The sequence below is a fragment of the Erpetoichthys calabaricus genome, chromosome 2, assembly GCF_900747795.2.
Source record: "Erpetoichthys calabaricus chromosome 2, fErpCal1.3, whole genome shotgun sequence".
Taxonomy (NCBI): domain Eukaryota; kingdom Metazoa; phylum Chordata; class Cladistia; order Polypteriformes; family Polypteridae; genus Erpetoichthys; species Erpetoichthys calabaricus.
The window spans coordinates 7,005,989-7,024,059 of NC_041395.2; the positions used below are offsets into that span (position 1 = coordinate 7,005,989).

General features: G+C 48.0%; 1 protein-coding gene across 2 annotated transcripts in view; it reads right to left on the reverse strand.

Annotated features, from left to right (window-relative positions):
* Positions 1-11,774: 11,774 nt before the first annotated feature.
* trim44 (tripartite motif containing 44) overlaps positions 11,775-18,071 on the reverse strand; it is a 312,379-nt gene continuing 306,082 nt past the window's right edge. For both annotated transcript variants that reach the window (XM_051923624.1, XM_051923623.1), the window contains one exon: positions 11,775-12,563. In XM_051923624.1, coding sequence (XP_051779584.1) covers positions 12,549-12,563 — 15 coding nt within the window. In that variant the 3' untranslated portion in view covers positions 11,775-12,548. The remainder of the gene's footprint in view (positions 12,564-18,071) is intronic.

The following is an 18,071-nucleotide window of genomic DNA, read 5'->3' on the forward strand; positions in this document are numbered from 1 at the left end:
GGTGACCTTTGGACCATTTCAGGTTACTCCCTGGACTTGAACTGCTTCAGAGCCAACAGAATCTGTCAACATTGTGACTGGCAGTAAAGAGTCCCTACTGGGACGGGGCATTCAGACCCTTCGCCTTTTACACATTTTGGTCTTCTGCAGCCTTGTGCCAAAGTTTTAGTCCGAAGTTTAGTTTCGTTTTCTTTTCCTGATCAAGCAACACCTCTGAATGACAAAGTGACAGCAGGAGTTTAGTCTTCAGACCGCCAGAGACTTGGCTCAGGGGCAGCCAGCACTGTTGCCCGTCACCTTGTGTGGAGCCCACCTGTCCAACTCAGAGGCGCACACAGCCGTCTGGTGGAGGGGACGGTGCGGGTCGGCTCCACGCTGCCACTCTTGTCTGGGAGCCACTTGAACCCGCCACCAATCGAGAACATCACCGAGATGAGCCGGGCAAACGAGGACACGTACAGAGCAAGGGCTTGGGGGGCAAAAGTGAAGAAGTGCTTTTATTAAAATGATCACATCCTCGATGTCAAGAAATAAATAATCCATAAAAATGGTGCGGAATGTGGCAGTGTCACCCAGTCACACTTTCCATAAAAGTGAGGCTGCAATACTGCAGAAAAATGCCAAGGTCTCTGGTGCATCCCCCACCATCTCTGCCAGCCTCAAGTGGCATCTTACAACAGGGGAGATGCCCACTGACAGACACAGCCATCCTTCTCCAGGTTCAGGTGCCTACGAGGAGGGTCTAAGTGCAGCCTGCAATACCCGTGACGTAACTCAGGTGACACCCACAACGTCTGTCCCCAAACGCCCTTGCAGTCAGATGACCCTAAGCCCTGACGTGTGTTGGGGTGTCATGTGATTGACCTCACAGGTACGGTGGTCTGCAGTTCCACTCTCTTGGTCCCTCCTGCTCCATGGCTCCCAGTAGGGTGACCCCTCCGAACCTCCTCTGCCAAGGCTCAGGTCCCTGTGGTCCCAACAGGGCTTCCCATCCGAGCCCCCACCCCAACTCCCGCTGCCTTCTCAGACTTACGTGGAAGTGGCATCCGGGTCACTTGAGTGCCATGACCGCTCAGCTGGTGTAACCTTCCGCTGCCTCTCAGGGGGGCCCACCTTCTCTCTCTCTCGCTCGCTCGCTCGCTCACTCCAGGCTCTCTCCGTTCTTTTAACCTCCGTCTTTTTTCTCTCTTTTCATTCTTTCGTTTTTTTCCCGTGCAGGCCTCTCTTATACTGGCACAGCTAACGGGGCACAGGTGTTTCTGACGCACGCACCTTCACAGTCAGCCAGGCACCCCCGTCCGCCCCCAGACCAAAGCGCATGCCCGTGCCCCATTGATGCCCGCTCTTTTGTGGGTTGAAATTATTCAATTAAAATTAGGACAGCATCACGGACCACTTATTATAATGGTGAGCAAAAACCCAAGCCATGAGGTGCCCAGACGTGCCCGACGAGATCACATTACAAGCCTCGGTGCTCAATTCTAAATTTTTGCTTATTTTGATTTTTCGCATTCATAAGTACGAGTGACCTGCCGTATCTGACTGTCACATTTGTGAGATGACTCGTGGTACCGTGCTGCATTCGTCATGCGGCAGAGCTGGGAAGTCGGAAGTCACATTTACGTCATTGCGCTACCCAAGTGGGACAGTAAACATGGATGTGCCCGTGAGAGCAGGTTCAGCGACTAACACTAAAAGTTCCTAAAAGTTTTGCTGCCCTAGGAGAAGCTGTAAATGGCATCCCGCCGCCCCACCCCTGCCAGTGCTGTACATTGAGACCTGGTGACAGGACTGGGGACGGCCAGGGCTGGTGCCACCATTAAGGTGAATTAGCATTAGGGCGCAGGTCATAGCGGGGTGTTAAGGGTTTGGGTGAGGATGGGGGGAATGGGGGACCCAGCCACACGGGTTAGCTACTCAACAGTCAGTTGGCGCACTAATAAGATTAGCTGAGGGCACAAATAACGTAGCACCGGCCCCGGGGACAGCAAAATATTTAGGACCTCGAATTTACAATTTGAGAATGTCAAGTGTTTACAAGACTGTCCCAGAAAAATCAACTCTTGAGGGGTAGGAACTGAGCTGTGTTGGGAGGCTTCACTACTAAATAAACACCCGGGATTCCTAAAACTGGTGCTTTGTTTCTATAGCTCTCTATTTAAACCACCGGCTAAACCCACGTCTTTTGATGATGGTGACTTTTTTTAAACATAGATTTTTTTTTTTCTTTTCTTAACTAAGACATTACAGTAATGTAAAATTTAAGTTAATAAAATAAATTGAAAATGTAGCCCAATGACAATGCTCAGTGAAATTGTGAATAAAATGATTAGCTTTAAATAGGAAACTCTACCCACAATTCCTATCTACCATATGCTCATGTATGCAAATGATGCAATTCAGTGGTCCAAAGAAAGTGCGCACCTGCTTTAGCGCGAATGGCGGTGAGCAGCAGACGACGACATCTGCTAAGTCTGAACACGACTTTGAATGGACGACCGTTTGGGAGTTTGGCTCAAATCAGCTGTTAGCAGTTCACTCAGGAGCTGCCGTCCTGTGGCCGTTTTGCTCGTTTCATTTTATTCTGCCATGTGTGTCTCTGCAGCACTGCAGTCTGAGGTTTATTATCATTATGGCTATCACCGTCATTGTTGTTCATGTTATAATTGGAGCGTGTAGATCATCAGACGTTAAGACCCAACATCGCTAGGATGCTGAAATAATAGTGTAGCGTCCCGGCCAGGCTGGCGCCTAGGGGGGGAGTGGCGTCGGGGGTGGGATTGACGGAAAAGGGACGAAAAGGGGGCGGCACCCTGAATGGATGGTTCTGGATGGTTCGAGGGAGCAGGCTGGGGGTCATCAAGGGGGTGATGCATGTGAAGTCAGTGGATTTGTTGTATTTTTGGGGTTCACTAACAGGGTGTCTCGGGCCATAAAAATGAGAGATTTGAAGAAAACTGTAAAAAGTTCAAGTTCAAAGTCGTTCATTTTTGTTTTACAATCGTGTATTATGTTATTTTTCGACTGTTCCAGTAAACTGTTCTGTGATCCCCTCTTTGTCCTTCTGTGCTTCTTCTTTTTTGAACCGGGACACGCTGAGGTCACTACAATATAATCGGAAATTCGCTCAGAGTCCGAATCTTCGCAGGCCTGTGTTGTGTCGTCCGTCCTTCATCACGCCGAGGCGCTCAGCTGAAACATTTCTTGGTGTTCCGGTTCAATCCGGACAGAGTTTTCTAAACAGACAGGAATCTTGAGATGGGCCTGCAAGTAATGCAGATTGACCACTAGAGGGCCCTGAAAAGTTCTACAGTTTGGATCGAAGAAGAAACCGATGAGCCTGAAAGGACCACAAAGTCCGCTGTCATGCAGGTCTTTAATCTCTCAGAGGATTACTTCTGCTTGGACGCTGCCATTGACGAACCACACAGAGCAGCCATTGAGCGTAACGTATGAACAGCAGCGCGTATCAAGCTAACATCGTTTAGTCCGTCGTCATTCATTCTGGTAATGTCGATGGTCAGAGTGTCACACGCGAGTGACTGGGAGGCAGCTAAAGGGTCTGAGGAATAGTAATTCCATGCCAGGCCAGGGGGTGGCGGGTTGCTCACACTGTCTTATTCAATGCCTTGCAGACCACTCTCGGGAAATCCCACCCAGCTCTGGCGCCTCTGATGACATCACATCCGCGTCTGGTGCTAGCGATGAAGTCATTCCTAGTCCCGATGACGTCACTTCCTGGTTTGGTGCCTCTGATGACATCACTTCCGGTTCCTGTGATAGCGACAAAGTCACTTCTGGCCCCAGATGACGACACTTCCGGTCTGGGGGGCACATCCGATGATGTCACTTCCGGTTTTGGCACTAGCAACAAAGTCACTTCCAGCCCAGCTCCTCTGATGACATCACTTCCAGCCCCTTGGCGGGTTTTTTTTTTGTTTTGGTCTGATGATGTCACTTCTGGGGCTAGCAGCGAAGTCACTTCCGGTCCTGATGACATCATTTCCGGCGGCTCTGATGGTGTCACTTCTGGTTCTGGTGATATCGACGAAGTCACTTCCGGCCCCGATGACATCACTTCCCGGGACTGGTGTCACTGATGACGTCACTTCCGGTTCCTGCGATAGCGACAAAGTCACTTCCGGCCCCAGATGACGTCACTTCCGGCCCGGCACCTCTGATGACATCACTTCCAGCCCCTTGGCGGGTTGTTTTTTTTTTTTTTTTGGCTCTGATGACGTCACTTCTGGGGCTAGCAGCGAAGTCACTTCCGGTCCTGATGACATCATTTCCGGCGGCTCTGATGGTGTAACTTCCAGTTCTGGGGCCCAATGACGTCACTTCTGGTTCTGGTGATATCGAGGAAGTCACTTCCGGCCCCTGATGACATCACTTCCCGGGACTGGTGTCACTGATGACGTCACGTCCGGTTCCTGCGATAGCGACAAAGTCACTTCCGCCCCCAGATGATGACACTTCCGGTCTGCGGCACATCTGATGACGTCACTTCCAGCCCCTTGGTGGGTTGTTTTTTTTTTTTTTTTTGGCTCTGATGACGTTACTTCTGGAGCTAGCAGCAAAGTCACTTCCGGTCCTAATGACATAATTTCCGGAGGCTCTGATGACATAATTTCCGGCGGCTCTGATGGTGTCACTTCTGGTTCTGGTGATATCGACGAAGTCACTTCCGGCCCCTGATGACATCACTTCCCGGGACTGGTGTCACTGATGATGTCACTTCCGGTTCCTGCGATAGCGACAAAGTCACTTCCGGCCCCAGATGATGACACTTCCGGTCTGTGGCACATCTGATGACGTCACTTCCAGCCCCTTGGCGGGTTTTTTTTTTTTTTTGGCTCTGATGACGTCACTTCTGGGGCTAGCAGCGAAGTCACTTCCGGTCCTGATGACATCATTTCCGGTGGCTCTGATGACATAATTTCCGGCGGCTCTGATGGTGTCACTTTTGGTTCTGGTGATATCGACGAAGTCACTTCCGGCCCCTGATGACATCACTTCCCGGGACTGGTGTCACTGATGACGTCACCTCCGGTGATATCGACGAACATACTTCCGGCCCCCGATGACGTGACTTCCGGGTCTGATGCCTCTTATGACGTCACTTCTGACGCTATTGACGACATCACTTCTGGGCCCTGCACCTCTGCCACTGGCCTTTAAAGCCGCCATCTTACCTCCACCTCATCAGCTCTGTTCTGGACTCAGTCTTATTGAATCTCTCACCATCATTCCTACTTGCAGCCTGGGCACATTATACGGGCGGCTGCCCCAAACCTTTACGATGTTTTTGTGTCGTTCTTGTGACACGAGTTATGAATCCCGGCGAGTCACTTCAAGTGCATTGTTCTAATAAATAAACAAACCATTTAAAGTCTCACTGTGCTTACTGATCACGGTGGACTTCACCATTTTGGATCGACATCATAATCTCAAGTTGAGAGACCAGGCCCGAGTTTGCCAGCAGGAATTCCGAGTTCGAGGCCCAGAAACTGCGAGTTCCACGTTTGAGTCAAACGCAGCATTAAAACTAGCAAGATGGACGCAGGAATGACCAGCGTCTGCACTGCATTGGGCTCTGGAGGATGGCAGCTGAACACGAGTAGGCCGAGAAGGTGGAAACGAAGCCCGACAGTGAGCTTGTGCCATCTTTGCTGGCACTATGAGATGTGTGACTATGAGAGAGGTGGGGTGGGACGGGGGCCGCCGTCACAGCTGTCATTCTCCTCCATTGGGGTTCTGCTGCACTGCCGGTGCTGACTGATGATGGCATACAGGTTAATAAACCACACGAATTCCAGTCGGACCGCTCTCATTCATGACACCTGATCACAAACTGGACACGGAGACCTGATCTAGGAGCTCATATTCCACAGAACGTCTCTGCTTCACTCTGCACCCCACCATCTTTAAATAGGCCAGCAGGTCAGGTGACTTGCAGACGCTCTCAGATGATGCTACACTTATGGGAGGATTGATAAGGGGGCGAGACAGAGGAGAGAGGAGTCAGGGGGAGAACTTTGAGAATCGTCAGCAAAGCCAAAGAACTGCCGATTGACTTTCACCAAAACAAAGAGGACATCTGCCACTGATTTCCTAATTCCTGGTCCCAATTCTGCATTTCAGCCCCCACACACCCTTTCTCACTGGGGGGCTCCTACAAGCCCTTCACGGACCGATCCCACATTTTTCTAAAAATGTCTCATTTCCATTTTGAAGAATGTGACTTTGATTCCATGGATTTGGATGTTCGAAGTTGCCAGGCTGGCTATGGGTGGGCTACGGGGGTCCGTGTTGGTTTCCCTTTAATAACAAAAAGCCCCTTTGTTCAGATTTCTTTTTTTTTTCTCCTTTCAATTAACACTCCACTTAACTGTGAAACGAGGTGTCACTTGCAGATTTTCCGTCACCTCGACACGGAGGTGTTGACAAGTGCATCTCAGGCATGGAACAGCAGGTGCCAAGAACGCTCCACAATGTCCGCCGCTGAGAGGTGATAATAAACAACAAGTGACGGTGACCTGTGCCACAGGTGACATGAGTGCAGCAGACAATGGCCAAGTGTTCAAGTGCTGCAGTCGGCCATGTGACCGGAATTCAAGTGACATCACCGTCACGGCTGATACCAGGAAGTGACTCGTCACCGTCACTCAGTGCGCGCCCACCTAGGAGACCAGCAAATTGTACAGGAGTCCAAAGTGTCAGAATAGGAGACAGATAAGAGAACAGGATCTCAGGTTTACCTTCTCTCCAAAATCCACAAACCGGACAATCCTGGGCGCCCTGTTGTTACTTCATGCAGCTGTCCCACCACTCCATGACAGCCTCATGAGACCACCAGTTGAAGGTCTCCCATCATCCTTAAAAGATACCAACCTGGCTCTCCAGTTACACGGTTCTGGCTGCTTTACCTTTACCAAGGACGTCACCTCTCTGTACCCAGAAGTCCCTCACGATGAAGGTGGGGGCATCTGGTCCAGGATGGTCCCACACACATCTTCATCAGAATGGCACCCTCAGCGTCTTCTCTTTTCATAACAACTTTTTCCAGTAGGTCAGTGAAGTTGCAAAGGGTACTTGAATGGGACCACGCTATGCTGGGTGGGAGATGGTTTCCTTTCTTCCCATCTGGGCTTTGTACTGGATCTGTACAAAAGATACACTGACAACTGTGTTGGGGTCTGTAGATACCACATGGGCATTGCAGCCAGAAGAGGGGATGTTCCTTACCCGGACAGGAGTCTCCTAGAAAGCAGATGGGCATCCTGACCAGGGAAGAGAGAGGAACCAGACTCGGAAGAGATGGCCAGACCAGATGGACAGACAGCCCACCTGGAAGTGGAAGAGGTCACAGGGGACTTGCTATCCCCCAGATGCTAGATGGCAGTAGCCCTCCATGACTGCACCCATTTGGGAACCAGCAGAAAATGCTGGGAGATACAGTCTGGTAATACAGCACTGCTGCGGGGACCATGAGTGGCACGAGGGGACGCTGTAGGGACCCAGAATGACTTCCATCGGGCAATCCTCCTGGCACCGCTCCATAATAAAAAGGGTCCACACTCCTTTATGCCAGGTGAGTCAGAGCTGGGAGGACATGGGGCAACACTGAACTGGAGGAGGGCAGTGCGGTGGTGAGAGGAAAACCTGTGCTTGTGCTGCTGTTGGAGGTATCTAGTGAATAAACCTTTCATTATTTGAACCCGGGACTGTTTGTTTGCTCATGTTTTGGGGATTGGGGCTCGCAGACGCCCCTGGTTCTATCACAGGTCACCTCTTGCTCCAGAAGCCAGCTGCAGGAACTCATTGGTGATCCTTCATCCATCGTTGAGGTTCACGATTGATGTTTCCACCTCAACTCTCCCGTTTTCAGATGCCAGCCTTCCAAGACTTCAAACCGTTTGTCAATGACGGGCCAAGTGTCACACACAAGGACGTTCTCTGGAGCTCCTTCCGTCCTTCCTCGATCTCTTTGACACTCCCTTAAACTCCACCATGTTTGCACTCAGAATGAGGAGTTTCTTCACTGACAGAGGACGCCCTTCTCACATTGTGGACAAACCAAAAGTAGAAAGAAGACTTTGTGACATCCATGCTAAGAGGAACCCCCATAATGAAACCCGCACCCTGCTGGTCCTCCCATTCCCTCCTAACACTCTTATCTCTCCCACAGCTCATCAAACAGAATTTCCCCATTTTGCAGGCAGATCCTTTCACAGGAGGCTTCTTTCGTAACCCTGACCCCTCCATCTCTTTCTGTTGACCACCCAACCTGTTCAAACTTCTCATCCACAGCCACATCAGGTACTCTGAGTGGTAACTTGTGTCACCTGCAGAGACGTCACCCTTGTATCTGGCCCCCTTTGGTAACTTCAACACTAAACCACGGGACTCTTGCCAGTCTCAACATCTTCTGCATGTCCATCCATCTGCACAGGTGGGACAGGGAGACGGTCTACAGACCATTTAAGGTCATACGGTAGAACTTTGAACATCAAATACCTCATAAGGCCTATTGAACCACACTGATCTCTCCGTCTGTGTTCTTTCACAGGGCTTCAAAGACATTTTCAATGGAGAAGAGGAGAAGCAGCTCAGCTGGGGCTCACCCAGTTCTCCAGCTCTTTAAACTCTCTCTTCATCTTCTCTGGTGGTCACCTCCTCTCCTGTCATCTGCCCTGCCTTTGTTTCCTCTGCTCTTTCCTTAGCAGTGGCACACCTGATGGTGGCTGCGCAGCCAAACTGTCGTGTCCTCCACCTTCTTTGACCTTCTGTGTACAAACAACCTGTAAGCTGTTATTCTCTTTGCAGATGTCCACTGATGCAGCCCTCCCTCCCTCCACTAACTCCACCGGCCTGAAAGAGTAGCTGAACAGTCCCTTTGGCTGAGTGGCCCGTACTCTTTGAAATTATTCTAACTGTTCTATTCAGGCAGCCATGCCACCTGCACTTCAGGAGGGGTCACCCACCAGAAGCTAAGCCCGCTCAGGCCCGGCCAGTACTTGGAGACCATCTAGGAAAAGCCTGGCTTGCTGCTTGTTAGAGGTGTCAGTGCTGCCAGCAGGGGGCGCTGACCCCATGGTCTGTGTGTGGATCTCAATGCTTCAGTACAGTGACGGGGACACCGTGCTGTAAACATCTTACCATCCTTCAGATGAGGTCCTGACTCTCTGAGGTCATTAAAGATCATCGTAAAGAGTTGGGTGTATCCCGATGTCCTGGTGAAACTGCCCACCTGGTTATTCCGGCCCCCCTAATCGTCCCCCGTCTCTAGTTTGGCCATCTATCTTGCAACCTTTCACCACCTGACAGCGTTTGTGTGGTGAGTGCCCTGGCACAAAAATGGCTGCCGTCGCATCATCCAGGTGGGTGCTGCACATTGGCAGTCGTTGAAGTGGCTCCCTTCTGCCTAAGCAATTAAGAGTAGCAAGAAAAGTGCAATATAAATGTAACTGATTAATTATGATTATTATTATTAACGTGTTAATGCCAACATATTACAGATGACTTCCTGCACTGTGTGCTGCAATACGGTGAATGAATGGAACAACTTGACTTGACTGCAGTATGTGCAGCACTCCAGAAGGGACTAGCGTCACGACTGGCAGGAGAGAGCCGGGGGGCCTCACGCTTGGATTCCAAATTTTGCTGACCCTCAAAAGGCCAAAGCGGCGTACGCACAAAACAACGTGGAGTTATAAAACGCAACGTACGCCACGTGCCACGCCGAGCTCCTTTAGCAATCTCAAACCAACTGAAAACAAGGGGCGAGAGCACCCACGGCTAGCCACGCCCCATCTCCTCCCACCAGCGACCATATATGGCATAAACATGCTTTGCTGTTTATAAATTATTCATGACATAATTAGCATATAAATTTGGCCGTGTTCCTGAGCAGCCACTTTACTACAAACCATTGAAGAACCGAGGAATTAAAGGCAGAACACGAAACTTGAGGGGCGACGGCCTGAAGCGGGGAGTCGCAAATAGAAAAACTCAAAACGGAGGAAGCAACAGCGATGTGCCGTCCTGAATAGACGCAGGCTCTATGCGCAGGACGGTGAGATATGAAGAACATTCACCAAGTCGATGTTGCGATACACGCAGGTCTCTTTAAATTCGACGTCTTTGAATTGCCACTGCCTTGATGCCACCCGGGTTAGTCAGTCCTGCACAAGCCGTCACAATGCAGCACACCTTTGAGTGCCACCCAGTGAATTCCAACTACCTTATAATAAGCCAGTGGTCCGCCGTATCACCGACTGTGTGCCAGAGAGCCCGTCATGAGATCCCCTCTCTTGTGGGGTACCAGCTGGGTGAAAATTCCCACAAGTTGTCTGTAATGTCCTCAACTTCACTGCCATCCTATTATCAGTTACCAAGAAGTCAGCCATCACACCCAGCGTCATCCTGAAGTTTGTGTCACACTACAACTCGATAACATGACGGAATTGGGGGGTTAACAACCATGTTAGTCAGACCCTGTGATGCCGCGCCTCAACACTCCACCAAAGTAGCACCAAAGGTAACTAACAATCCACACGAGGAATTTCAAAAACGCGACTTGGAATGTCCTGAATGCACCGGGGCAGTCAGCAACAGGCATCAAAATCAACAGGCAGCAGTCCGTAACGTCGTGAAGAACCTCCAAAGAGCAGGGGGTGGAAAGACCACAGCCCACTGCTCGAAAGGAGAACCTGGAGAACAACAAACTGCAAGATGAAAAGCACTCATCCGGAAAGCCAGATTGGAATTTGCAAAAAATGAATAAATAAATATGTACGGAGATGAGCCGCAAGAATTCTATGGACTGCTGAGACAAAAGGACGGAGAAAGAAGGGATCTGCTCCCGATCCCAAACATACAGGAGTGTCATGGCCGCTTCTGCAGCAGGCTCGGTCATTTATATCGACGATGTCACTCGTGACGGTGGCAGCCGAATGAACTCCAAAGTCTACAGAAGAAACGCACTGTCTGTTCATTTACAGAGAAACGCGTCCAAACTTTATTACGCAGGAAGACGACGATCCAAAACACACAGCCACCTCAACAGAGGGCTTCATATTGGGGGGAACGGGTGGTCAACCAGCAGATCTTAACCCAGCTGAACATGCAAGTCAGAAGACTGAAGGGAGAAACGGCAACTGAAAGACGCTGTGAAGAAAAGCCGGTAAAGGCCTCACCAGTGAAGGAACGAGAAATTGTCTGGGGTCCGCGGGTCGGGGGCTTGAGGCAGGTACTGCGATACGTGAGGGATTCTGAAATCCTGTCTCTGACCACACACAGTTCACTGATCCTGAAATGTGCACAATGTGCCTAAACTGGCGAAGACCCCCTGTGGTGACATTCATGACAGAAAACAAGGGGGTTTGTCTTTGGAAGGCTACTTTCATTCTGAATGGTGATAGAGGGGCTCGGACCAGAGGTCCTCATGTCAGACAAATCACAACCTAAAAGTGGAGGTGACTGCGCCCATGGCCACCATCTTGCTTGAACTCCAACAGGCGGTGCCTAACATCTCATGGTCCACAGACAGGCGCAAGTCTTCTGGGCCATCACAGTTACCGTTAGCTGGCCTGAACGCTGCCCCCCCCCCCACCCTTGTCTGCCCTGTGGCTTTTATGTTAAAAGTGAGTGGGTGCTGAAATAGGCCATCTTAGCCTGGCACAGAATTTGTCAAGGCAGCCGACCCCGTTAGCTAATGGGAATTTGCCTGGTGGTGTATGGCGGTGGTCCCATCATGACGCAGCTTGTCCCTCGGTCTATTCGTTTTATTAAGTGCACTTCCACGTACAGTACGAGCCGAGCACACTGTACAAGAATCCAAAATGTGCCGTACGAATATGGCAGACAATAATAGGGCGTAAGAGGAAAAGCAACACAACTCGGCACATTCTTAATGTTTTAAACGTCGAGTCCTTCAGAAAGTATAATTTCATCACATGATAATCAAGATCAGACATTATGGTAGGGTGCCACACAGGTGGGCCTCTCAATTCTTTCATTACATCAAGGGGGGCCCGCGGTCACAGCAAACACGATTGAATAATAAGACTAAAAAACGCACAGATGCCCACCCGACCAAACTCACGTCAAGGACTGTGACACACCAGAATGTCCCCAACTGCCAGTTTGGAGGTACAGGGAATGACAAGCCACCTCCCTCAGAGCCCAGATGTGCACAGACAGGCACTATAATCAAATCAAACCCCCTTTATGATTAAAAGACCCCCCCTCCCACTTCTCATTTAGAAAAACACAAAACCCAAGCCAGAGAACGCTGAGCAGACCAGCCATGCGTCATCAGTGAGAAGTGACAATGCCATCTGTCTGTCCCTCCGTTTTCAAGTCCCTCTTGCTCACGGCCTGCAATCTCAATGGGGATTGTGCTGAAGCTTCCGGAAAATCCTGTAATAAATTCAGCAGGCCCACACCTCTTGTCTATGTCTACTTTTTAAAAACGTCAGGTCCAGGCTCGTGATCAGGGGGCTGCTCCCAGGTTCCCATCTTCTCTGTCCATTGGTGGGTCCTCACTGGGCTCTTGCCTGTAGAAGAAAGAAAAAACAAAAAGGCGCCATAAATGAGATGTTCACCCCTGCATCACACTGTGAAAGAAGACCCATAAACGTGAGGGGCAGTGTGGCACATTGATGCTCAGCTCTGGTCGCTTTTATAAAGCGCCGCTTGGATAAAACGTAAGCTCCACCCACCACGCTGGCCTCTGCTACCTCACAATGAGGGGCGCTACTCCATTACGATTCCGTCTGTGGTTGGAATTAACAAAGTTCCACCTTAATAAAAGGACGAGTGTCTGTCTGTGCAAACATCCCATTGCTGGGTCTCTGGCATTCCAACATTTATAGAAAAACAATGCATTGCATTTTTCATTCCAACAGATGGCACATCACAAACATTTCTCTGGAATTCCAACATTTATAGAAAAACAATGCTTTGCATTTGTCATTCCAACAGGTGGCGCATCACAAACATTTCTCTGGCATTCCAACATTTATAGAAATACAATGCATTGCATTTGTCATTCCAACAGGTGGCGCATCACAAACATTTCTCTGGCATTCCAACATTTATAGAAAAACAATGCTTTGCATTTTTCATTCCAACAGGTGGCGCATCACAAACATTTCTCTGGCATTCCAACATTTATAGAAATACAATGCTTTGCATTTTTCATTCCAACAGGTGGCGCATCACAAACATTTCTCTGGCATTCCAACATTTATAGAAATACAATGCTTTGCATTTGTCATTCCAACAGGTGGCGCATCACAAACATTTCTCTGGCATTCCAACATTTATAGAAAAACAATGCTTTGCATTTTTCATTCCAACAGGTGGCACATCACAAACATTTCTCTGGCATTCCAACATTTATAGAAATACAATGCTTTGCATTTGTCATTCCAACAGGTGGCACATCACAAACATTTCTCTGGCATTCCAATATTTATAGAAATACAATGCATTGCATTTGTCATTCCAACAGGTGGCACATCACAAATTCTTGAACTAATGCATTTTACTACAAATGTTTGTGATGCGCCATCTGTTCGAATGAAAAATGCAAAACAATGTTTTTCTATAAATGTTGGAATGCCAGAGATCTAGCAATGGGATGTTCGCACAGACAGACGTTTTCACAAAATATATTCCAGTAGATGGTGCACTGCAATTACGCTGATTACTTTGATTTCAAGCCCCCTAGTTCTTACATAATAGCCCAGCTAACCAAAATCCCAAGAACAGTCGAAATGCCGAGCGAAAAACATCAACAATTCAGTAACCACAAAGCACACTGAATAATAATAAAACATTTTATTCATATAGCGCCTTTCCCATACTCATTCACAAAAGCACAAGAACTCACCAGTCGAAATGAACTGCCAGCAACTGTGGAAGACCCTCTGGATTTACAGGGTCAGGGGGGGCAGTTCCTAGTGGTGATTGTCAAGTGGCTCCGCCTCTGGGGAGGACCACCCACTAAACTCATGGAACACGACAAAGGCAGCTTACATACACGGGCAAAAATCCAAAATAAATCAACATTGATAAACGAGTCATGAATGAATGAAAGAGAAGCGAAACACGAATTTGAACCCCAGCCCGGGTGACCCTAACACTACGATCTTCTCCTTCTAACACTGATAGACAGAACTGTGGACCCAATAGCTGGACGTCAGCAGTTTTATTGGTGGGATAAGCTGACACCGTAAGTCATGTGACCAGAAACAGACATGGTGGCAGAATAACAGTCAAGAAAAGTGAGCCGGGTGGCATCAGAACTAAAGAGAAATGACTGGAAAATGAATTCTCAACTTTCACAAAGTGTTGGGATAAAGGGGCCACGTGAGAGGGTGGGCATCAAACTAAAACAAGTGGCAGTTCAGGGTGTGGGGTGTAGGTGGGGGCAGAATTGGCTCAGACACTGAGGGTGATGGTGAGAGGAACCTCATCAGATTCGGTGACCAGCAGGGGGCAGTGTGGGGGACGCTGATATTTTAAAAATATAGAAATGATTTAGATAGGAATATAAAGAACAAGCTGGTGAAGTGTCCAGATGATACCAAGATAGGAGGATTATCAGATAATTTGGAATCTGTTACATCATCACAGAAGGACTTGGACAGCAGACAGGCTTGGGGTGATCTGTGGACGATGAAATTTAATGTCAGGAAATGTAAAGAATTACACATAGGAAGGAAAAATGTGAGGTTTGAATACACAATGGGGGGTCATAAAATCGAGAGTCCACCTTATGAGAAGGATTTAGGAGTCACAGTGGACTCGTCTCTGTGTTTAAAAGCCATGAAGAAGGCTAACAGAATGTCGGGTTATATAGCGCCTTGATGTGTGGAGTACAAGTCACAGGAGGTTCTGCTCAAGTCTTTATAACACACTGGTGGGGCCTCATCTGGAGTACTGGGTGCAGTTTGAGTCTACAGGCTACAAAAAGGACATAACAGCACTAGAGAAGGCCCAGAGAAGAACAACTAGGCTGATTCAGGGCTACAGGGGATGAGCTATGAAGATTAAAAGAGCTGAGCCTTAAGGAGATGAAGAGGAGACCTGAGTGAAGGGTTTAAAATTATGAAGTGAATTAGTCCAGTGGAACAAGACGGTGACTTTAAAATGAGTTCATCAAAAACACGGGGACACAGTTGGCCACGGGCCTTTTCAGGGTTGAGCTTTCATGCTCAGTTCCCGTGGCCCCCATACAAACCAGGGGGGCTGCCTTCTCATGGTCCTTTCAGGCATCCCGGCTGGGCACAGCCCCCAGCCGACTGCCACAAGGCATAGGCATTGCATTTGTTATTTCAACAGATGGCGCACCACAAATATTTATAGGATTAAAACTACAAATGTTTATGTTAACAAAGTACATCAAACCAAAATCAGATCAAAATCTGGTGGAGTGAAAAACGTAGTGCATTTAATTACTACACGTTTGTGATGTGCCATCTGTTGGAACGATAAATGCAATGGATATGTCTCTATTATATGCCATTTGGTATAGGATTTGAAAAAGTAGTGTTCATGCATGTGATGCGCCATCAGTTGGAATGACCGAGACATAGAAACTGGATGGACACACAGACACTTACCTTTATATTAAGGTGTGCATATACAGTACATGGCTTAGTAGTTCTGAGTCAACCACTAAAACCTTAATGGCAATCACAATGTCAACTGCACAAACACAACTTCAACATGGACAGCAAGGGGTTAAGCAGACCCAGGAGGCAGGCATTGACACTGGCACTGCCACCCTCGCTAAATGTGTCAGACGTAAGCTGCTGGGTGTAGGACGGCTAAGGCCGCTGCCTGCAGCTCTCTGTCTGCAACTGGATGTGGGCTGAGGAGAAGATCTGAAAAACCGAAATGCTGAGGAATAATTAGGAAGACAACCTGCTGCTGTCAGTACTGGCACACTAGAAACACGAACACCACATTTAAGGATGGTACAGTTGGTGGTCTGCTAATTTCAAATTAATGTCACAGCACCTGGATAATGACATGCAGCGTGGTGCGTCTCCTCATTTATCATTTCACCTGCTTATAAAATGGCTGTAAGTCTGAAATGACAGAATGTGTGAAAAGCATTTAACAGATAGATAGATAGATAGATAGATAGATAGATAGATAGATAGATAGATAGATAGAAATGAAAGGCACTATATGATAGATAGATAGATAGATAGATAGATAGATAGATAAAAATGAAAGGCACCATATAATAGATAGATAGATAGATAGATAGAAATGAAAGGCACTATATGACAGATAGATAGATAGATAGATAGATAGATAGATAGATAGATAGATAGATAGATAGATAGATAGATAGATAGATAGATAAAAATGAAAGGCACCATATAATAGATAGATAGATAGAAATGAAAGGCACTATATGACAGATAGATAGATAGATAGATAGATAGATAGATAGATAGATAGATAGATAGATAGAAATGAAAGGCACTATATGACAGATAGATATCTAAATGAAGATCACGTCTATATGCTGAAAAAGAAAGACTGTTTCATGGGGTGCAGTTACTTTTTCACACGACTGTACCAAATATTATTTTTCTAAACATCCCCAGGCTTAACTTGTGGTCTTCACAGTTATCATCCGTGGGCCAGATGAACTTTTATATATGATATGCATGTTCTGACGCAGGGCTGCCTTAAAGGGTACATTGTGCCCCTTGGCAGACTTGGTTGCATCCACCCGGTAAGAGACCTCCAGAGTGAAGTCTGTCTTTTAGATTTGCGTGGTTGGATCCATAATTGAAATTGAGACACATGAGGGGAGCGCTCCCCGTCTTAGAGATGGGTACCCTTGCAAATCTATAGAGAACAATGTTTTGGTACCCTCTTACACATGGCACCCTCAGGCCGGTGCCAGCTCAGCCTCCAACATTGCAATTCAGTCTGATGGCCGCCTTTCTCGTTTTAATGAGCCGTCTTGGTCTCTCTCTCGGGAAAAACCTGCCGACCAACCTAATTTCGCACTTGGGACAATAAGCCAGAATTGAATCTGAGTTGAGCCGAGGCTGTGCGAGACGCTCTATAATTAGAATTACAGCCCACTGTAATGATATCTGGGTGGGCCGGCTGGCCAGCAGACAATCTGATACGAGGCGCACGAACATCTTGGCGGGCCATCAAACGGCTGTGACGGTCCAGTTTTGTTTGCCCGCCGGCCCCAGGAGGTTCATTTGTGCTTGTTTATCGACTGTCACAAATCCCGAATGGAGTCCCTCCTGCATCCTCATCCTAATTTGTTTTATTTACTTTGGAATCTCATTAGGCAGCCGTCCATTCTGCTCTGAGCCAGATGTCTTCCTCTCAAATGATTTTTCTCTCAAAGTGCGCGGAGCAGATGCTTTTTTTTTTTTGCCTTACAAAAATAGAAACCTTTATGCAAAAAAGGCAACCTCCATTTATTTATTTGTTTGTTTATTTTTCCATTCCCACTTGGTCAGTGCTGTATGCGCATACAGGCAGGACGTCCCAACTAGGATGCTAATCGGGGACACTGACGCTGGCACAATGTTACCGAGCCTTAAGATGGACTTTGTGTGCTCAGGTAGGCAGGGCACAGTGTGGCATACTGGTTAAGGGTTCTGATTTCAAACCCTGAGGTTGAGGGTTCAAATCTGGCTACGGACACTGTGACCCTGAGCAGGTCATTTCACCCATCTGTGTGGCAACGGGAAAAACAAAAGAAATGGAACTAACCATAATAATAAAACCTGTTATTTATATAGTGCCTTTCCCATGCTCAAGGCGCTTACCGTACCTCAAATGTTGTACGTCACCTTGGATCAAAGCGTCAGACATATAATCAGATCTACATGTTGTACTTTGTGGGTGGTTCACCCAAGGGGTGGGGCCACCTGTCAATCTTCACCAAGGGACTGCCCCCCAGCCCTAGAAATAAGCTGTGGTACACTGAATGAGCTGGGTGGTTATTATTATTATGATTTATTTAGTAGACGTCTTTATCCAAGGTGACTTACAAAGCGAGT